General features: G+C 53.5%; 8 protein-coding genes across 8 annotated transcripts; 5 read left to right on the plus strand and 3 right to left on the minus strand.

The window, feature by feature from the left end:
* Nucleotides 1-697: 697 nt before the first annotated feature.
* On the plus strand, nt 698-2,163 carry A1O3_06603 (beta-1,4-mannosyltransferase; the record flags this gene model as incomplete). The annotated part of the gene is made up of 3 exons (XM_007736721.1): nt 698-899; nt 960-1,156; nt 1,216-2,163. 3 exons carry the CDS (start codon nt 698-700, stop codon nt 2,161-2,163), a joined length of 1,347 nt encoding a protein of 448 aa, XP_007734911.1.
* Nucleotides 2,164-2,492: 329 nt separating this feature from the next.
* A1O3_06604 (uncharacterized protein) lies at nt 2,493-3,680 on the plus strand (the record flags this gene model as incomplete). The annotated part of the gene is made up of 3 exons (XM_007736722.1): nt 2,493-2,510; nt 2,668-2,893; nt 2,968-3,680. The coding sequence occupies 3 exons, from the start codon at nt 2,493-2,495 to the stop codon at nt 3,678-3,680; spliced, it is 957 nt and encodes a 318-aa protein (XP_007734912.1).
* Nucleotides 3,681-4,380: 700 nt separating this feature from the next.
* Nucleotides 4,381-8,367, plus strand: A1O3_06605 (uncharacterized protein; the record flags this gene model as incomplete). The annotated part of the gene is made up of 2 exons (XM_007736723.1): nt 4,381-4,461; nt 4,516-8,367. 2 exons carry the CDS (start codon nt 4,381-4,383, stop codon nt 8,365-8,367), a joined length of 3,933 nt encoding a protein of 1,310 aa, XP_007734913.1.
* Nucleotides 8,368-9,152: 785 nt separating this feature from the next.
* On the minus strand, nt 9,153-11,944 carry A1O3_06606 (uncharacterized protein; the record flags this gene model as incomplete). The annotated part of the gene is made up of 2 exons (XM_007736724.1): nt 9,153-11,800; nt 11,848-11,944. The coding sequence occupies 2 exons, from the start codon at nt 11,942-11,944 to the stop codon at nt 9,153-9,155; spliced, it is 2,745 nt and encodes a 914-aa protein (XP_007734914.1).
* An 813-nt stretch (nt 11,945-12,757) lies between these two features.
* Nucleotides 12,758-14,114, minus strand: A1O3_06607 (histidinol-phosphate aminotransferase; the record flags this gene model as incomplete). The annotated part of the gene is made up of 2 exons (XM_007736725.1): nt 12,758-13,979; nt 14,029-14,114. 2 exons carry the CDS (start codon nt 14,112-14,114, stop codon nt 12,758-12,760), a joined length of 1,308 nt encoding a protein of 435 aa, XP_007734915.1.
* Nucleotides 14,115-14,403: 289 nt separating this feature from the next.
* A1O3_06608 (uncharacterized protein) lies at nt 14,404-15,057 on the plus strand (the record flags this gene model as incomplete). The annotated part of the gene is made up of 1 exon (XM_007736726.1): nt 14,404-15,057. One exon carries the CDS (start codon nt 14,404-14,406, stop codon nt 15,055-15,057), a length of 654 nt encoding a protein of 217 aa, XP_007734916.1.
* Nucleotides 15,058-16,642: 1,585 nt separating this feature from the next.
* A1O3_06609 (protein bli-3) lies at nt 16,643-17,391 on the plus strand (the record flags this gene model as incomplete). Its single annotated transcript, XM_007736727.1, has 3 exons — nt 16,643-16,668; nt 16,764-16,914; nt 16,972-17,391. 3 exons carry the CDS (start codon nt 16,643-16,645, stop codon nt 17,389-17,391), a joined length of 597 nt encoding a protein of 198 aa, XP_007734917.1.
* A 1,020-nt stretch (nt 17,392-18,411) lies between these two features.
* Nucleotides 18,412-20,451, minus strand: A1O3_06610 (uncharacterized protein; the record flags this gene model as incomplete). The annotated part of the gene is made up of 1 exon (XM_007736728.1): nt 18,412-20,451. One exon carries the CDS (start codon nt 20,449-20,451, stop codon nt 18,412-18,414), a length of 2,040 nt encoding a protein of 679 aa, XP_007734918.1.
* Nucleotides 20,452-20,926: the final 475 nt, after the last annotated feature.

The raw sequence follows: 20,926 nt of genomic DNA on the forward strand, positions 1-20,926 counted from the left end.
AGTCGGAAGCTTGGAAGATTTGTCGATCGAAGAGCGCCGGCGCCTTGGAGTAAGTAGAGCCACGTTAGACGAGGGAATGGTCGGCTAGGTCTTGTCTGTGCATGCAGAGGCAGACAGGAAGAAGCAGACAGGAACTTCGAGGCCGTTGTCGGTGTGGACTGAGATAGACGAAGGTGGGGGATAGGCTGTAATGGATGTTTGCCCGGGATGGACTAGCAGCGCAGCTCGAGGACAGGCAACTCCTCCGAGTCTGGGTGATTATTCCTGTATACAGAGTACTGTTGCTGTTGTTCTCAGCCCAAGCCCTGGGCCCAGAGTGAAGATGGCGTACAGTATTCGTACTCAATACTGGTCACACAGCTGGACGGAGTAAAATGTTGGCTTCTTGGTTCCTAGCCAGGGGCAGCACACGGCCAAATCCAATGTGCAGTGCAGTTGGTGGACGCATGCAGAATCCTCTACCCCTCTGATTCGCTATGTGGCGGACCCCTTTTTCCTCGAGCGGCGCAGGCAGATGGCACCTAATAGATGGAGATGCCACGGAGACGCATGCGATTTCTCTCTCGCCATCCCTTCGCTAACGAATTCGTCTAAACCGTTAAACCGCTTTCAGATTCTTGAGGCGCGCTACCCAACGTCATTCGACTCTCCCTTGCGCCTGTTGAGCCTGAGCGCCGTGAGATGTGGGATCTGAGTCATGTTCTTAACACTCTTGGTCATCGTCTCGACCTTGTTTACCGTCCTATTGCTCCTCCTGCCTTCTCGGCGTGATCCAAGCGAACAACAACACACTATACAAGTTGTTGTCCTTGGTGACCTAGGCCGAAGTCCGCGCATGCAATATCATGCCTTGAGCATTGCAAAACATGGTGGCCACGTTCAGCTGATCGGCTATAGAGGTATGTGACTTGGGATATTGTCTATCTGAGCCAAGGCCAATCTAAATACCACTCGACCAGAGACCGAACCTTTACCCGAACTACTCGTCCATCCCAATGTCAGAATCATAGCTCTTCCGCCTGCTCCTCGGTGGCTACAAACAAGTCACAAGCTCTTGTTCCTCTTGTGTGGGCCGGCAAAAGTGCTGCTACAAGCTTGGACTCTATGGCGAACATTAAGTTATGTTGCCCTGGCCTCGGAATGGATGCTTGTCCAGGTATGTATGCACTGCGTCAAAAGCTGTGCTGCTCCGAGTTGACGACGATCATCTTGCAGAACCCACCATCCATTCCTACTCTTTTGATTACGTCGATCATCTGCTTCTTCCGGCGGACCAGGTTGGTTGTGGACTGGCACAACTTTGGATACTCCATTCTCGCCCTCAAACTAGGCACAGATCATCCCTTGGTCACGCTTTTAAAGCGTTATGAGACTATTCTTGCAAAGGCCGCCAATGCGAACTTCACCGTTACAGATGCCATGGCCAGTGTTCTGAGATTGGATTTCGGGCTCGCGACACCTGTACTCACCCTGCATGACCGACCGGCAAGCTTATATCAACCTTTATCATTGTCAGAACGGGTCGCTTTTTTGCAAAGGTACCCACTGCTAGCGAAGCACTTCAATGCCATAGTGGAGAAGAAGACGAGACTGGTTGTGTCTTCAACGTCCTGGACGGCTGACGAGGACTTTGGGCTGTTTCTGGATGCTCTCTGTCTCTACTCCTCCAGTGCCACCTCTTCTCATCCCCAGCTTCCAGAGCTTGCCGTTGTGATCACGGGTAAGGGGCCACAAAAGGAGCACTATCTTGAAAGGATCCGAGAACTGCGGCGGGGAGACACTTTAGAAATGGTGAGCATTTATACCGACTGGCTCAGTTTCGAGGACTATGCCCTCCTGTTAGGATCCGCGGACTTGGGCGTTTCTTTGCATACCAGTAGCAGCGGAGTTGATCTTCCTATGAAAGTTGTCGATATGTTTGGTGCTGCATTGCCCGTCGCCGGTTGGGACAAATATGCAGCATGGCCTGAGCTGGTCACGGAAAATGTCAACGGCCGAGGTTTCGGCAGTGCAGAGGGCCTGGCTGATATTCTCCGCCAACTGTTCGATCCCGCCTCCAAGCAACTCGAAGATCTGAAGGATGGTGCCAGAGCAGAAAGCAAACGCCGATGGAGTACCGAATGGGATCCTGTTGCTGGCAGGCTCTTCGGACTAGTAACTTAACAAGGCTCTTTCTTGACAGCTGCCTACGGGCATACTCTATCTATATTGTTGGCTCTTATCTCGATTCGCTCTGGCGGATGGGGTATTTTGTTGGCTTGCTTCATAGCATCGGCGGACTTCAGCGACCACACTCGCTGACTCCTCCCCAACTCAATAGATGGTGAGGGTGTGAAATATACAACAAGATGCACGCAAGAGCCAGATGGATTGTTCAGTCGCATGTCCATTCAACGACGCCTCATCAGATAACACATCAGTGCCTTTCCCAAGCTATCAGTCGGACCATTTCCTGACTATTTTGGCCAGCATACACTGTCTTTTTGTACACCATGGGTGAATACGGCGAGGTGAGTTACTGGCTCTTTATATCAGCTTGGTTATTGTGCTCCTTCGGCGTCTTGATTATTGGCACAGGAGTACGATCACATTGCTGTCGTGCACGGTCCTTTGTCCCTCGACATCATCGTCCAAGAATACCCGGTCTAATGGCCGTTGCTTTTACAGCAGGCACCACGAGTTGCGTTGAGTTCTGCCAAAACTGAGACTCCTAACTTGACCCATCGGGTCAAGAGGATATCACGATCAGCTCCCTTCTCCCAGTTCATCGAGGCTGTGGAACAAGATGGCTGTGTAATCGTTCGCGATTTCACCGATCCGGCTACGGTTGAACAGGCAAATCAGGAGGTGAAACCTTGGTTAGAAAGGCAGGATGCCGGAGCAAAAGTTGGCGGTAAGTAGAGTATGATCCACGCTCCTGCTGAACTGGCTGCTGCTGAACTGGCTGATGGTCTGACGGTGTCTCAGCGCTAGGAGGGAAGACGAGAACAGTGACAAAACTTGTGGGCAGAAGTCCAACGGTCCGAGAGAAGTTCTTCGCCGATCCTATTTATCAAGGTCTTTGCGAACACTTTTTGGCGCTTGAAACGACACATTGGTACGGGCCTAAACCTCTGACAACGACAAGTCATCCATTACTTTCAATTTCTATCACGTTCGACATCCCTCCCGGAACTCCAGCGCAGGGTTTGCACCGCGACGACAAAAATCACCATGCCCGCCACACCAGAACCGAAAAGTACGAGAAGGGCCGTGATGTGCTTCTTGGTCTCTTTGTGCCGGGCTGCAATACCTCAAAAGCGAACGGTGCGACGCGCATTGCGCCGGGCAGTCACCTCTGGGGCGACGACCTGCCAGACTTTGGCCCAGACGGAGGGCAAGGCGTCCTTGATGCTGAAATGCAAATGGGTGAAGCATTTATCATGCTGGGCAGTCTCTACCACGGTGGCGGGGCATATGAAAAGCCGCTGGGGACAGGCGGGCCGGAGAGCAGGACCGTCCACGCCATGTTTTCATGCACTGGAGTACACCGGCAGGAAGAGATCTCCTTCTTGTCCTATCCCATTGAAGAGGTCAAGACGTATTCAAAGCTCGTTCAAGAGCGACTGGGCTGGAAGCAAAGCGAGCCGAACCTTGGTTGGGTAGACCTGAAGAGTCCAGAATTCCTGCTTGAGTCGTGAACGAGGCCGACCCGGTGGCGGGCAGGACAGGGTATGGCGATAGAACATGACAAGCGCACCACAGGCTGGCTCTTCATATTCTAGCTTGGCCTTGTTCTCTCTGGAATAGGTGGCGATAGGTCTAGGCATTTGGTGCCTGGGTAGAGGAAGATAAGGGCGATACGTACTGTACACCGACAGAAGAGGAACACGACCAGGCTCGTCAGACTCTATGTGTGATAGAATGAAATCTCTCGGGCATATCCAAGATACACCGACACGATCATAATCCTATGTGCGTCTCCCCCATGCTGGTTCGTACACGAAGACGAATAGAGTCTTCGGCAGGTTCTCAAGCCCTTGAATGGTCCTTCGGCCTTCGCAACGCAGGACAGGGCCGTCTGGACGAAGGTGGCAGCCTTGTAGTGACATAGCATAATAGTTGGTTATATGCTGGTGCTGGTTCTCCGACTGCTTGACGCGGAGAAAGTCTGGCGCCGCGGTCCCTGGCCCTTGATTTCTCACGCGAACAGGTGACTTGCACTGCCTGCGAAATACCACAGCAGCCAACAGCCCGGCCACGACGACACCTGTGAGATGCCAGGAATCCCATTCTTCATGCCACGGCCGCAGTCTTCAGACTCGACCAATTGACCCATTCATAGCCTCCGGCGGGCATGAGACCAAAGACCGATTCCGATCCTTGACCTCTTCCTCTCATATGCGAGCTATCCTACCGGGCCGACCCCAGTCGAAGCGACAAGCTTTGAGCACTGCATATTGGGATGGCCTTCGTCTTGTTGTGAGTGCTTTCGTGCCGCTTGTTGTCGGGATCTCCTTCTCACCTCAAGAGTAGGCATACATCTCGGGCAATGCGGCAGTCATCCTCAGCGGTCCGCAGACCATTCTCCAAACCATCTACGTCGATACCGTCGACTCTCTCATTGCGATAACATTCGAAGAGACCACTGGCCGGATAGCTCTCTGTGACGAAAGACATGTCTACATCTACAGGCCGGTGGGTCGGGACGAAGGAGTGGTCAGATGGGTGCTACACCACGAATTGAGGAATCCCAGCGGACTGGAGGTGTCTTCACTGTCCTGGGGATCTGCTGAAGAGTTGTTGCTGGGGGGTTCACGACTGGTGCTTTGGTTCATTCCTCATACCACATCACCAACGATTGCTTGGGACCAGAGCCTAGCCTACCCTACAGCACTCGCATATCTATCACCGGACAGCAGCCTCATCGCTTCCATTGGACACCACGACAGACTGGTCAAGATCTGGAGGAGACTGTCCTACGAGGTTGGCCGCGCCAAATTCGATGTCTCATACCTCCCACATCCCGACGCAGTCACGAACTTGCATTGGCGGAAGCCATGGCACCTGGAACAGAACCTAGACAATCTGCTCTATACGTTCTGCTCCGACAACTCTATCCGAGTGTGGACGTGCTTCGATCCCCACTCCTTGTCGGTCCTCCAACAAGTCGGGATCATCGACATGAATGCTTCGATCCAGCCTCGACGGTTAAGCGTTAGTTCGATGAGCACGAGACGATTCGCCTTCATTATGGATAGCCGTGACTTTTCCATCGCGACAGAGAAAGCTGTGCAGGGGTCGACCCCTAAAGCTGCCGACCATGCGCTTGAACACCTCATCGAGATAGCTAACCGGAGTCCTGAGATCTGCATCGTTCTCGATGGTCTGGGGCACATGTCGGTATGGGGACTGGAGAATGCTGGATACAAGAACAAAATCCCTCCGTCTGTGTTTCACATCTCCCATGTGGACGGAATGAATATCCTCGTCCCACAGCTGAGCGATCCCCTCGAGGACTATGTCCAGTTTTGCATCTTCGCGGGCGGTGTCACGCGCTCGTCCCTGTCCATTCTTCTGCATTCATTCGCCGGTGACATTGACTGGTACGACAGTCCCATCACCCATCTTTTCGATACAGCCCTCAGACGAGACCGTACTCATCTGATCTCAACCCTGGCCGGACACGGAGCCCCTATAAAGCGAGTTGTGCGTGACGTCCGGGGCACTATCGTCCTGTCCGCAACCGAGGAGTGCAACGCCAGTATATGGCAACACGAATCGAGTCACTCCACTGCTCCAATCCTCCGGCGGTGCTCGTTCACGGTCGACCACGATATCAAAGACGGCCTCATTCTCTCGCGTGGACGATATGCAGCAATCCTAACATCAAATGGTCTGGAGCTGTGGGATATTCGAGAAGCGAAGGCCAAAAGGCTCGGCATCCGAAGCTTTGACGGTCATCGTGTCCCAGTTTGTATAACTCAGAGTCGAGTCGCTAGCGAACGGGCGTTGACAAGTCGTGTGATTGTGGGATATTATCCCGACCACGCCGCCGAAGCCTGGGAATTACTCCTCCCAGCAAAAGATGACAGAGGTCCGACCACGAAGCACGCGCATCTAGAGATCATACGCTCTCTCGGCAAGGTAGAGTTACACGTGCAGAATCGGTTCCACTCTTTACTATCTGTTTGTGATAACATGAGCACAATTGACCGCCCCACCGATACCCGTGAAATCGAGGCACTGGGATTCACTGCAGTGTTGGCCAAAGAGGGCAGTTTAGAAATGGTCAAGTCGCGAGAGCAAACCGACTCGGCCAAGCCGTTCTTGACCTCGGGCGCGGTTTTCCAAACCAACATTCGAGCTCCCAAGGCCATTAGTGCAAGCGGACATGGCAAGGTCGTGGTTGTCAATGATAATGCTAGTAGCATGAGCATTTGGGACGCCAAAACAGGGGCCTGGGAGTATGAGCACGAATTGGATGGAACCGACACCATACAAACTTTTGCTTGGGCTATGTCACCAGATGGAGCTGCGCTGGTCGCACTATGCTTTTCTTATCATATTGTGGTTCTATCCCAGATCCGATACGCATATCCGAAACTCGAGGGTGCCTGGGTCGATGTTCGTCATATTAGGATGAGAGATTACACCACTCAATCTATCGGAGATCTATGTTGGCTTCGAAGTGGTGATCTTGTGGTTGGAACTGGCATCCAGCTGTTCATCTTTGAAGGGTTCGCCATCAGCAGTCATAACCAAGACTCCAGACAGTTACAAGATGTGCGCAGAAGGATCCGATGCGACTCGACCTTCGCAGTCATGTCGATGCTCAACTCGCTACTTCCCGTGTTCCATCCGACGTTTCTGTCCTTGTTGACATGGCTGAAAGGACTTACAGCGACGAAACATGTCCTACACCGACTACACCGTAGCTTGAAGTTTTTCACCGAAGGCGATCTGCTGCCCAGCTTCCTTGACATGTACATTGAGACACTCCTGGTCGACGACCAAAAAGATCTGGCCAAGTGGGATTCGCTGTACACCAACGGGGATCAGAACGGCGACTCTGAGCTTCAGATTGCGCAAATCGCCAAGGGCCTGGTCGAGAATCTGCACAGAAACCCGTTGTGGCAACTTAGTAGTGAAGAGACTTCCCAGCTGACAAGGTTGATCAAAGAATGTTCGGAACTGGAAAAGGAAGAGCACTCAGTTGATGTCAATGGGCGTCGCTACCTGCAAGCCCTGTATGCATCCAATAAGCAGTTCGTGCCTTGGAAGGCCATCGCCTTTGCGGCAACGAGCAGGTCTCAGGAAGTCCTGGTTGAGGCAGTGACCCGGTACTACGGCGGGAAACTCACATGGGATGCTGCACGGAAGTCGGGTCTCTTCAGTTGGCTGTCCGACGTTGAAGCTCTTCGGTTGCAAATGGAAGCCATCGGTCGGACCGAATTCACCAAGCACGAGGAGCGGAATCCGGTGGATTGTGCGCTCTATTATTTCGCACTTGGAAAGAAGTCGGTGGTCCAAGGTCTGTGGCGGATGACCATCGGGGTGCGTGAAAAAGAGAACACGATGAAATTTCTTGCCAACAACTTCAACGAGCCGAGATGGAAGGCGGCCGCTCTGAAAAACGCCTACGCGCTGCTCAGCAAACGGCGCTTTCAATATGCTGCCGCGTTTTTCTTGCTGGCAGGCAGCCTTTGGGACGCCATCGCCGTTTGTCTTCACCAGGTGCAGGATCTACAACTCGCCATCGCCATTGCACGGGTGTTCGAAACCAAGCAGGCTTCATCAGACATGGTGAGGATGGTGGACGAAGCAATCCTACCTCTGGCAGTGGAAAGTGAAGAGGGTCGATGGATGGCCAGCTGGGCCTATTCTCTCGTTGGGCGGCCAGAACAAGCCATCCGAGCTCTTGTGCGACCCGTGCATGAAGTGGTGGGTATGTCGCTGGAAAAGATTGAGGGCATGGTCGGATCGCTTAGCTACACGGCCAACGACCCTGTCTTGACGGCACTGTACACCCAACTGCGAGCCGAACTGGTGAAGCAGAACAAATGGTGTAATGTTGTCGGCGCCAAAGAGGAATGGGACTTCGTCATGCGGTGCGTTCGACAGTATCTCCGAATGGGCTGCGATGTCCTCGCATTGTCACTGGTGCACGATTGGGAATTCGTGCCCGAGAGCAAAGACCTGGCCGATCCGGGGCCGGATGCAGGCGCAGCGCTCAGAGGGATCCAGAGAAGGAAGACCTTTATCGATCTAGAGGAGGAAGAGCAGGAAGAGATGCGGCCCAAGGTGCAGCCGGAGAAGAAGAAACCGCCACCTACGCAGTTCGTCGAGCCCAGCGCAGACAGTCTCCTTGACAGTTTTGGATTTTGATTTCGGCGCCGCCGCAGACACGGGGTGATACAGTAATACAGTAATCTTGAGCTTAATCTTGCAAGAGCTTAATCTTGAGCTCGGCTCCTGAGCAGGGAGCGTTCGATGACTGCACTGCACCATGTTGATGTACTGTATTGTACTGTATTCATTAATCATCTCAGCCTCGTGCGAACCTCCCCCTCCACCTCCTTGTCGGCATTCTAGTGGCGACTAGACACGGGATGCGGTGAAGGACTTCATCTCTGTGAGCCTGGGATGCGGTGAAGGACTTCATCTCTGTGAGCCTGGGATGCGGTGAAGGACTTCCTCTCTTTGAGGCTGGGACGCAGTGAAGGGCTTTTCATCTCTGTGAGGCTGGCAGGTCCATCGACGAAGGTTCATCAATGAATGGCTACACGGCTGAGCCGTACCGTTACGATCGGATCGGATCTCATGGCTTCTCTCGCATCGATCGGCCCTGATCGGTGAAATGCTCGCCCCTTAGCCCCATTCCATTCAGTCGCTGGGCAGGGACGTTCAGTCATCTACTCTACTCCATACACGTGTGTGTGTAGCTATGGTGGCTACTGTAAGTGCTGGTCTGCATACCGTGACCCAGAAAACAACCGTGTTTGTGGTATCAGCCCAAAGAGATGCCTACTGTACATCAAAAGCCAACGCTTGCCTGCCTTGCTCGTTCGTACTCCAAACATAGAATGCTACACTGATGGCTCGGCCATGGAGCCTGGGCTGAGACTTGGGCCCAACTGCCCTGCCCTGCCCTGCCCTGCCCTGCCGCCGATTCAAACCGGGCGTAGTTTCGTCTTGACCGCCTCTCTAGTTCGTCCCAGGTCTTCCATACACTTCATATGCTCTTCGTGCGCATGATCCCACCAATCTCGACACTGGGTATCGTCTTTCAACCATTGCATATATGCGGCATAACCGGCCTCGTGCGAATTCTTTTCCTCCAAGCTGTCGGCGTCAGGCCCGTCCCCACGCATGCTGATCCAACTCGGCGACATGGTTCCGCAAATTCGATCCTGTCGACTTCGGAAATGCTCAATCATTTTGGCGTTGAATCGGTTCCACTCCCTCATGTACGCATTCATGTGGTCCACGTACTGCAACCAATTGGCCTGATCGAGTCGATCTACTGCCGGCGGTACTATTGGCTTGGGTGGCTTGGGGAGATTGAGTGCACGCAGCCTGGCCGCGGCTTTGCCGCCTGTATCGACACTCGCCTCTGGGCGTGATTCAAACGGCAAGTGAGTGGCAATGTCGCCCAGATCCTTCAATCCTGTTGAGGCTGGAGCGAACGGAGCCTGCTGGGCGAATTCTTTCAAGTCAACCCCTCCGTTTGTCGATCGTCTTCCTGATAATGGTGGAGCTGCCTCTCGTGTAGACTGGTGCACCACGTGAGGGCTATGGTCTTGCTTTCCATGACTGGGTGGTGTATCGTCCACATCCATGACGTCTTCTTCGACAAAGACATATCGATCTCTGGAATCATCCCTGGCTTCATGACCTGTCCGATGGGCCGTAGATGAAGGCCCTGTATGGGCGGCTGCGCTTTTTGCCTTCGCTGCCCAGTCTTCTGGCAGTTTCCCTCTTTGGAAGGCGGCCGATTTGTCGTGTTTATCTTCGTCCGAGCCACCGTCACGATGGTGGGTAGATCGTCCACCTGCAGACTCTGATGAGGAGCCGCCCTCTACGTCTACTCCCCTAGATAGTCCTCGATCTCTTGTCGTTGCGGCTTTGCTGCCACTCCGGGTTGACTTGGATGGTGACTTTCGCATCTGGGCCTCTGGCGGACGAAAGATGTCCTCGGCGGTTACCTTGTCATGCCACGCAGCCGCTGAGAACGTCGTCTGCACATTATGGCCATGATCATGACTGCGTCTGAAGTTAGCGCCTACATCGGATGAATGTAAGGGAGAGAGTGGAGGACGACGTCGGGGCCCCGGGTTGTCATTTTCCTGCCTTCGAAGCCGAGGAGGCGTCATTTGCGGGAAGACACTCGAGGGAACTGCCCAAGGAGGGAGGCCATTAAAAGAGCCACCTTTCCGGGCAGCAGGGCCATGCCCTGATTTTGGCAACCACGGGTAAACAGGGGGTCTTTGAGAGGGAGCGTACTTGGGTCCATCCGATTTGCCACCACGTCCTCCATATTCGTGCAAACCGTTCGGCTTCGGTGCGTCGACATCAGGGGAAGTCATATCTGGGAAAGGTCTCCGGATGGACTCCCTCGGATCGGGAGCAGGAAACTTGTACTGGCCATCTTCAACAATCCTGGTGTAATTAGTGTTGGGGAATTGTCCTGTTAGACCTGGATTTGGATCGACGATCCTGCCAAACGGATTCAAGCCTTGGGTTCTTGACCGTGGCATGGCCTTGGGCCTTGAGTTCATATTCAGTACTTCATCTTCACTAGAAGAGGATTCGGAGGAAAAGTCGGCGTGAATCCCGTTCTTCATCCCTGGACTGGCACTACGATGTCGAGGATGATGTTCGAAGTGAGCAGACGACCTACCGAAAGGTCCCCGGTCATCCCAACGTGGGTCGACGGGCGAGTGCCTTACGCTCGCAGAACGATGCAGACCATCTCCATGGATGTCGGTCCTTTCACCGCCCACTCCTGAATACTTGGAGGAAGGGCGTGATCCTCCGAATGAATCACTTCGCATGTCGTAGTCAGAGGATCTCGTATGTCGCAGGGGACTTACTGCAGGTCTAGCCCGAGTTACTGGAGGTGTTCGCATATGATCATCTGGCACATATCCATGCGCTGGGGATCCTGGCGCATGGTCTGCTCGGACGTAAGAGTATGCAGAACGAGGTGCCTGTGGCTCGTCGGCTCCATGCGCACCAGATGTGTACCCTTGCTTTCTTGCACTTTGAGTCCGAGACAATCCGGGAAAGCCAGCGGGATTCATATTTGAGACGTGGGGAAGATCTGACGAGGATGACGGCTTCGGTGCTGTTGGAGCCTGGCGTGGCGTGCGTGGCGGTACCTGTTGAGCAGTAGGTGCTGGTCTCATGTTAGGAAACATTCTCCCCGCTTCTGCTCTGGCATCATCGAATCTGGCTCTGTCCCATGACTGTGGTGCTCCGCGAGCAAAGGCATTGAACTTGTCAGCCCCAGCGGACGTCTGAGGCTTCTGGTTGGGGTTTGGGAATTGCGGCCGCTTGTCTTTGGGTTTCGGAGGCGGAGGGAAAGGGAAGTGTGGTGTCGACGTGGCTGTTTTGGGATTTGAAGACCGAGTAAAGCCATATGGGTCGGATGCATGACTACTCGTGGGGTTTCTACCAGCCAGTTTTGATCGCGCAGCATCATATTTGGCCTTCTCAACCGGGTCGCTCAGAATCTCATGAGCGGCTTGGACTGCCTGAAATTTGGGCAAGACGTCGACTTCATGGCCAGGATTCCGATCAGGATGGAATTGTTTCGCTGCACGCGTAAGCCAATGCCAACAATCCGTGGCCTACTCCTCTTACCCAGTAATCTGAACTGCTTCTTGATCTCTTCCCCATCTGCAGTCGGCGGTAGATCCAGATCCGCATAGTAGTCCCGCTTGACATCCGCCTTGACCATTGTTAACGGCGCGGTACAAGAGACTCAGATGACAGTGCTAGATTTGTGTTTCGCCGAATAAAATCTTTCTCTTTCCTTCACTCAACATGATTCCCCAAAAGCGTGAGAGACGTCAGTGCCTGATGGATGAATCCAGCAAGTCAGGCGGAAATGAGTTGGCCTCTCCCAAAGAAACGGGAGTCTTAGGTTACCACGACCTGAACAGATCACAAGCCAATGTTGTCGCGCAGCCGACTGACCAACGTAGGATAGGCTTCGTGGAAGAAGACAGCGGGCGAGATGCAACAGCGTCGGGAAGATGGGAGGTGCGGTAGCGCAGACGAGGGGGGACGGCAGTAGTATTTGACTCTCGAGATCTTCAGCGACTGGTTATTCGCTCGCTGACGGTGGTGAAGAGCCCTCGTAGGGTGGTGCGGCGTACACACGTGGGAGGGTATAGGACGGCTCGGGGAGATGTTCGCGGTTGTACCTGAGCAGGGCTGTAGGCTGCCAGGCAGTTCCAAGTAAATGTGCAGGGTTCGAGGCAGAGATGTGGTGTGAATGTCCAGTGGCGTGTAGAGATCTGGAAGCACAGCATCAACCGCTTTGCGAAGGACAAGAGGATGATGTGCTGGCATGCTCTGACAGGGTGTTTCTTTACTTCTGTCGCTTTTGGGTATAACGCGGGTGGGCAAGGCTAAAGAGAGCCACTTAACTAGGCAGAGGGTTCTAAGGTAACCACAAGGCCGCTCCCGGTCCAGCCGTCAGCTGTGAGGCGCCATTTCGCTTTCGTGGTTTGCCCATAAGGGCCAGTGGATGCCTATCATCTCTGCATTATGATATCACGCTGTTTGCTTCTGCCTCGCGCTTTTCCTCCTCCTCTACACCGTTGACTCGTGAGGCGCGCAAAGCGTATGTTCCCTGCAAGACCGCTCTGAGTTCCTCCAAGAATCGGTCCACTTCCTTGTCCGTGCCCACTGTGATGCGCAGGCATCCATTGCACCCATGTTCCTTGCCGCGGAATCTCACCACAACTCCCCGCTGACCCGCCAAAGTTTCATATACTGCCAGAGCCGTTGCATTATCTGGCTGTCCACCCTGTTCCCGTGGCTTGTCTAGAATCTCAACAAGCAAGAAATTGGAGTCTGTTCCTCCTTGAAACTGTCCAACACCTGGTATCCGCGGCAGTTCCTGGAGAAGTCTATCCCTCTGCTTGAGTATCTTTGCTCGGTTTTGTCGCATAACCTCCAGGTTTGCGTCCTGCAAGGCTGCTGTCGCGACAGCACTCGCTGGACTGGAGATGTTATATGGAGCCTTCATGTTGTTGAGTAGTGACGCGATCTCCGGGCTGCTGAAAGCGACACCTAACCGTATTCCGGCCAGACCGAATGCCTTGCTCAATGTTTGCATGACCACCAGATTCGGCCATTCAAGGACCCATTCTGCTAGGCTTGATCCTTCCGGGGCAAAGTCGATATAAGCCTCGTCAACCACCACAATCCCATTCCAAGTGGGATGCTCCAAGACTTGTTGGATATCCTCCTTCTCAATAACAGCCCCGGTGGGGTTGCCGGGGGAGCAGATGTATACCATTTTAATCGATGGGTCTGAAGACAATTTGTCCGCGATGAGCTGTGGCTGCAATGAGAAGCCATTTTCCACATTCAGAGGCACATGCACCACTTCCACGTCGTTCACGTCGGCACTGACAGCGTACATGCCATATGTAGGAGGACAAGTCAAAATCTTATCTGTTCCAGGCACGCAGAAGCACCGCAGCAGTGCGTCAATGGCTTCATCGGAGCCCACGCCACAGAACATGTTCGCAGGCTGAAGATGTTTATCGGTATGTGTACGCGTATTTCGCAGTCGACAAAACCGCTCCTTCAATGCTATCTGGTGAGGATCTGGATACCTGTTGAGGCCCAGGAAGTCGACCTGAGGGTTTTCAAAGTGATCATTCTTGTAAATTCCATTCTTGTCTAGTGCTAATCCAGGACCGTAGGCATTTTCGTTGGCATCGAGGAGGATGTTCTTTCCGTCGTCTTTGTAGTCGCTACAATGATGAGTCAGTAGACGAATTGCGATGCGGGGACGGCACTCACTCTCGAGCACATCGATACGGCTGGAGTTTGAGTATATTAGGCCTCGCGCATTTGGCGAGATCAAAAGGTGAAGCTTTTCTAGCCATAATAGAAGCTGTTCAAGGTGAAGACTCAGTAGAGGTTGAGAGAGCTGTTCAGTCAGTGAAAAAAATAAATCCCCAATTGTCGCGATGGCGGGCAGGCTATTTCTCCGCAGACTCGAAATGCCATTGCACCTCGCATGACACTGGCGCAGGCACCAGAAAAGTTGCCCAACCCCCACACCTCACATCCTACTCAGATCTTTCGATCTTAAAACAGACCTTTGCATTCCTCACCCTCGAACACTTCCAGGACTCCGCTGATCGCGGTGTCCACCTACCCGTAATCAGCGAGATGGCTGAGCGCAAATCAGCGTACGGCGCTCCCGCCTCTGACACCGACTTTCGAAGGACTTGGGATAAATCCGAACATGAAGCAAAGGCAAAGAAGGAGACCGAGGAACGCAGAGAAGAGGCCAAGGCCCGCTATGAGGCCAAGCTGGAAGGCAAGAAGTGGCACAAGCCCGTCGACTTCTCGTCTCTCGAGACGACGTCGGCAAGAAACTCGCGGCTGGATGTCGCTAGCATGGTTGGGAAGAGCACGCTCGTCCCTGCTGGTTCAACTGTCGGAAAGCGAGGGAAAGGGGCGGGCTTCTACTGCGAGGCTTGTGATCTGACCTACAAGGACAACGTACAATACATTGAACATCTCAACTCGAAGCAACATCTCTTCAACACTGGCCAGTCAGGCGAGGTAAAGCGGGCAACTCTACAAGATGTCAGGGAAAGATTGGAGATGCTCAAAGCACGCAAGCGACACCAAGAGGAAGAGGATAGGCGACTAGGCGAAATCGATATTCAGGCCAGGATCAAGAAGGCCGAGGAACTCGACGAGGCCGAACGCGAAGAGAAGAGACGGAAACGAAATGAAAAACGCAGGAAAGGCGGAGGGGAGAATGACATCAAGAAGGAGGATGAATGGGAAGGCCGACTCGGTATCATCCACTAGTTGACCTCGCTGGTGATGCTAAAACGAAGACGCCTGATCATGGGGAACTTACCAGATCTGCGTACTTCATCATCGCTCATAGCAGCTCATAGGATTCTATCTTGTCAGTCCTGTCACGACTGAGCACCATGTCGGCAGGAGATGAACATGTTGCGCAGTCGGTCAATCCTCCTGACTTGCGAAGGAAGCTCCCTCGTGTGATAGGGCCCCGATTCGTGCAAGTATGAGCAAATCGATTGAGCGAAGACTAGCGGATGGGCGAACATCTCCTGCTCATTTTCACAAGTGAGATGTTTCGTGGCAACTATCCTTCCAATTCTCCGATGGTCTCTTCACGCTGCTGCAACCATCCGGGGTGGCGCCTGTTACGGACGCGGTCGTCCGTCGCGATCATGGTCCCAGATGTCATTCGGCCAGAGCATGAGAAACAAGCGACAGTATGCCAACGTTATGGGCGACAACAATGCCGGATCGCAGATCTATTCGCACAGCCTATTGCGATGATATACGATGGGGGGGGTGCGTGATGTCTCTGATGCCGCTGGTGAGACATGGGGGAAATATTTGCCATGGAATACTGGACCCGGCTATCAGCCTGTTAGCTTGTCAGATTCCTTTGGTACGACACTCGTCCTGAACAAGTGTCCGAAATGGTCAACAAAGTCTAGGAATCGTTCCACCTCCGGGGGAGGAAGATGAGGTCTATATGGTGGCAATGCAGATAGATACACGCCACTACCTGCTATAGTTTACTTCCAAGACCACAGGTCACCCTGTCGATGCCGGCAGAAGTGGTGGCTAATTACTCAACAGTTATTACACTATCATTGAACTCGCCCATTGCTCTCTATTGGAGAGCAAATGTTTCCCACCCTCTTGCTGCCTCCCTTAATTCCCTCCGATGCTTCGTACTGTGTCCTTGGGCTGGTGAATGTGCAAAGCGGTGACGTCATGGAGGAAGTGGAGATGCGGCAGCCTCGTCGGCCAGAAAGTGTTCGACGACAGAGGTTGAGCACCGGTTCCATCGAGGAACGAAATCCCGATCCATCCTCCCATCAACAATACCAGCAAATACGCTCAGCTCTCCTTGGGACAACATAGACATGAGGGAAGAAAGGAGAGCGCCGTGGCTGTCTGTAGGCCCTTAACCCACTGTACCAAGCATGCTGTGACACAAGTGTCCATGACTTTGCTCATACTCGTACCATGATCATGATGGCCGTTCCTGCCGGGAGCCCGCCTTCGCCATCATCGGGGAAGTCTGGTTGGCAGCATTAATGGTGACGAGCACCAGGATCACGGATCATTCCACTCGGTGACCAATGCACCCCCTCACTCTGCGGACCTGCCGTCCAGGTACTACCTCACGGGTGACGGGACGGCACAGTCGACGTCACTCATCAAGCAGGCCTTGCCTTCACCCGACTACCACTAGGCTTTTAGAAAGCAGCTGTATCTACTCTGTCTTTAGGTCTTCTTCTTCCTTCCTTTCCACCATCATTCCATTCGAGACACATACTGCTTGGTCTCCTACTCAGATCCATCCCATCTCAGAATACAACGCCGCCTAAAGAACACTGTCGTCATGACTTCTTCGCAGCCCGCCGACCCGTACGTGACACCTCGTTGCCCTAACACTCTTGCCTCTCCTTTGACCTCTTCGCCGAAGGCACAAGAACTTCTTGGAACTCTGACAAATCAAACAGATACAAGGCGAAGAACCAGGACGAGCCTGGCCTGGAAGACAAGATCAACGATCTCAATGGCTTCGTCAAGACATCAAAGTTCGGCATGATGACTACACGTATTGCCGACTCTGGGTTGCTAGTTTCCCGCTGCATGGCTTTGGCTGCACAGGTCTGAGAGAACCTCTCTACTCCTATGTTGACCCACTAGCTGACTCTACTGACATAGGAATCCGGTGGTATCGACCTCATCTTCCACACAAACACCCATTCTGGCAAAACCTCCGACCTCGAGTCTGACTCTCACGTCAACATTTCTTTCCTGAACAATTCCGGGTCATGGGCCTCCATTTCCGGCACCGCTAGCGTCAGCGATGACCGCAGCCTCGTGAAGAAATACTACACGCCTACGTTGAAGACATGGCTTGGTGATCTGGGAGACGGTACCCATGACGGCAGTGAGAATGACCCCCGCATTGGCATCATCAAAGTGAAAGCCATCACGGCCACATATGCTGTCTCCAAGGGTACCTCCCTGGGAAGGGCTACCGAGATGATCAAAGGGGCCATCACTGGTGAAGTCGCAAACGTCAACGACCTCAGAGAGATTAGTGAAGAGGAGATAAAGCAATGGCGGAGTAGCCACTAAAGGAAAATGATTTCGTGGCTGTCTCTGAGCTGATGCTGACGCCTGCATGCGGCGGTTGAGAGAGACTTGACGACGATGAATGTCCCAATATCCAGTCTTACTCGGTATTTAAGCATGCCGAGAACAACGTGGAAAGGAGAAACCACGAAAAGGGCTTCACCCAACAGATCGACGGTGGAAGAGGAGAATTCTTATTTTCATTTCTTGCCTGCTTTATTGTATGCGTAGCACCCGCCCTGCCGTGAAAGCACTGTACATAAGAGCCCGATGATAGCGCCCGCGAGCCCAAGCAACCTCTGTATCTATCCACGCTGCTGAACAATCCTATTCCCGATCCATTCGGGAGGTAACAATGATACATACAAGCATATACATAATACAGGCGCATACTTTTTGCACAACAATCGAGCAGCTCCAGATCATGCCAGGTGGACAGGGACCCCAAAGAAGCTATCAGAAACATTGAAGGAAGAGTTGAGGAGTCGGTTTGCGACGAAGAGAACAAGGGTATCCAAAAAATTGTATTTTGACAACTCAGTCAGACGCCCCGTGTAAATGCATGTTGGTTGGCTCCAGCATAGATGCGTCGGTGAAAGCGCTCGACGCAGATGAAGGCTCGAGAGAAGATGAGGCGGCCCATGGCCATCTCAGAGCATGATTTCAATCAATCCAACCAAAGAGATGGTGTAAGGTGTTGTACATGGCAATCCGCCGTCTGTTCTCAGTCTGCGGACAGTGACCCGAAGTGTCCGGATGAGATGAACTCGCGTAGTCGACGAACCTAGAGCAGTGGGCAGATGCGGAGCCAAGAAGGGTTTCGGTCGGAAAGATGGATCGAACGTGACCGGGATATGAATAGGGCGTCTTCCATGTGAGGCACTTGCTCACGCCTCCTTCGGTAGTCAAGGCACAGATTGGACAATGCCTCGCCTCAAAAGTGACATCGAGGGCTCAGACACCATATCCCGCCACGAGAGCGGTTTGGCGCTCGATGGGCATCTCTTCGATCGAAAGACTGTCCTACCAGCGAGACCCTTGATCGCCACGGGTACTCTCCCAACGGCTATTCTCCCCGCGGGTACCGTAGTCCCCGCGGCGGCCAGATCTTGAATCACTGTCGAAATCTTGTCTTCGGTCTGACGGTGCCCGACTACCCCGACCGAATGACCCGCGGTTGCCGCCGAAAGAATCTCTCCGTCCTTCGCCTCGGAAGCTTGAACCTGAGCCTGAACCTGAGGCGAGGCCGAAGCCATTGGTCGAGCCTTCATGGGCACTGAGCTCGAGACCTCGGACGCCTGAGAACCCCAGCTTAGCGGCAAACGCACGCGACACGTGCGGTGGCCGCTCCAGGCCGTACCCGAACTTGGCGAGGCTGTTCGCCAGGTTGACCATGGACTGTTTCGACCGTCGCACACCAGATTGGTTCAACGAGGACAGGATGCTCTGGTAAGCTTTCGCCTTGTCGCCGAAAGGAACGCTCCTAATCCCAGACTCGACCATCTGCATGACCTTGCCGGTTTCCACGGAAAGCTGTGTAGGTTGACTCATGTCCAGCTTGGCAGTCTCGAGCGAGGAGTCTTCCGAGATGTTGTGGGCGTGGAGGTCGCGCACTAGCTGTCTAAACTCGTTCCTCTCGTCGTCTTGCAGAATGAGCCAGCCTTGGCCTGGCTTACCTGCACGCCCGGTCCGGCCGATACGATGGATGTAATCTTCCAGAGTCTTGGGCGGTCCCACTTGAATAACGTGCGTCACATTGGGGAAATCCATCCCACGGGCCGCAACGTCCGAGGACACCATGATGGCACTTTCAGCATGTCGAAACGCCTGGGAGTTCTTTGTCCGCTCGGCTTGAGTCAGCCTCGACGACATCTCATAGATCTTGCAGGGAGCCAGGGGATGCGGGTCGAACACCCCGCCTCTCCCACCAGATCCTCCGCGCATGTTCCGCAGAACTTCGTAGCCCATCCTTACTTCATTGATGGTGGACAAGAATACTATCGCTTTGAAGGGCGGATTGTTCGCCGGATCCGCTTTGTGAGCTTGGACGGCCTTGTAGGCAATCTCGGTGATAGCTGGCAGTTGGTTTTCCAGTCCAGGTAGATACACTACCTTCTGCGGTACCGATTCGTGAGTGGCAGCTTCATCAGGATCAACGGTTCGCACAAATTTAAAGTCCTGCCTCATGGTCTTTTTCACCAATCCAACGACAGTTCTGGGCAGGGTGGCGGAAAACATGAGAGTTTGGCGAGCGTTGGCATCTCGTGGAGGCATGTAACTCTGAATCGCCTCGATTTCTGGAGCAAAGCCAATGTCGAGAAGTCGATCGGCCTCGTCCAAGACAAAGGTTTGGATATTGTCCAGACTAACGCCACTGTATGTGTCGGATACAAGGTCCTTGACTCTGCCAGGTGTCCCGACCAGGATGTGGCAGCCCATGCGCTGCATCATCTTCAAATGGTATTTCTTTTGAGTGCCACCGACCGCTGTTTGCACTTGAACTCCGGTTCCCGAAACAACCTTTTTCGCCTCATCGGCAATCTGTTCGGCCAGCTCGCGGGTTGGTGAGATAATGAGGGCCCTCGTGTCGCCAATGGAGGCTCTCCGGGTGTTGAAATTAGGATCCCTCAGCAGTCGTTGCACGATTGGGGTCAGAAATGCCAAAGTCTTGCCTGTGCCGGTCTTGGCCTGAGCAACCACATCCGAGCCGTCTAAGCACTCGTTGATTGTCATGCGCTGTACTTCAGTCATTGTATGTATGCCCATCTTGTTCGCCAAAGTGTTGACGATTCTCTGATCAAGGACTCCAGCTTCGCCTAGCTCGGAAAATTTGCTAAACTCGCGCCGTACCTGAGAGAGGTCTTCTGCCCCTAGGTCTTCCGCGGCGGCATGTTGTTGTCCATATCTAGATGTGGATGAGAAGAGGCTGGCTCCAATGAACCTTGAAGAGTGGACGCGGGTATTTGAGGGTAGCGTTCGGATCAGAGGAGAAAATGAGGAAGTTGAGGGAACGCATCGTAGGGCTCGCAGCACAAGACGGCCCTGTCGGGCTGCACCGTACATATTGACGGCGTTTGCGAGGAGAACACAGCAAAGGCGAAGGGTGAGATTGCGACAGAGACTGTTACGAAAATACCGGATAAGATCAAGGGAGTGAATTGAAGAAACAAGGATGAATGGCTGCCGTAAAGGTGTATGGGTGTATGGCGGTGATGGTACAAATAGGTAGGTACCTAGTTTGATGCCTTTCCAGAATACTTTCTTCGATCCAAAATTTCGAGCCAGGGTCTACTAGAGAAGTTCGGGATGCGCAGCGCGGCGGATGGGGCCAGCTCCAGGCGTGTCCCTTGGCGACGCTAGGCTGCTTCTAGTTGATAGGGGTGGTTAAATGCATCGACCTCATTTGGGCGCTCACCCCGACTGTGCCGCTTTAAACCCCAGCTCCTCCCGCCGCACCCTCCGCCCACCTCCTCACCTTTCCACTCACCTTTACCTCACCCTCGCCGCGACGGTCCCATCTGGCTATGCCGCCCTCCTG

The sequence above is a fragment of the Capronia epimyces genome, assembly GCF_000585565.1.
Source record: "Capronia epimyces CBS 606.96 chromosome Unknown aczIQ-supercont1.5, whole genome shotgun sequence".
NCBI lineage: Eukaryota > Fungi > Ascomycota > Eurotiomycetes > Chaetothyriales > Herpotrichiellaceae > Capronia > Capronia epimyces.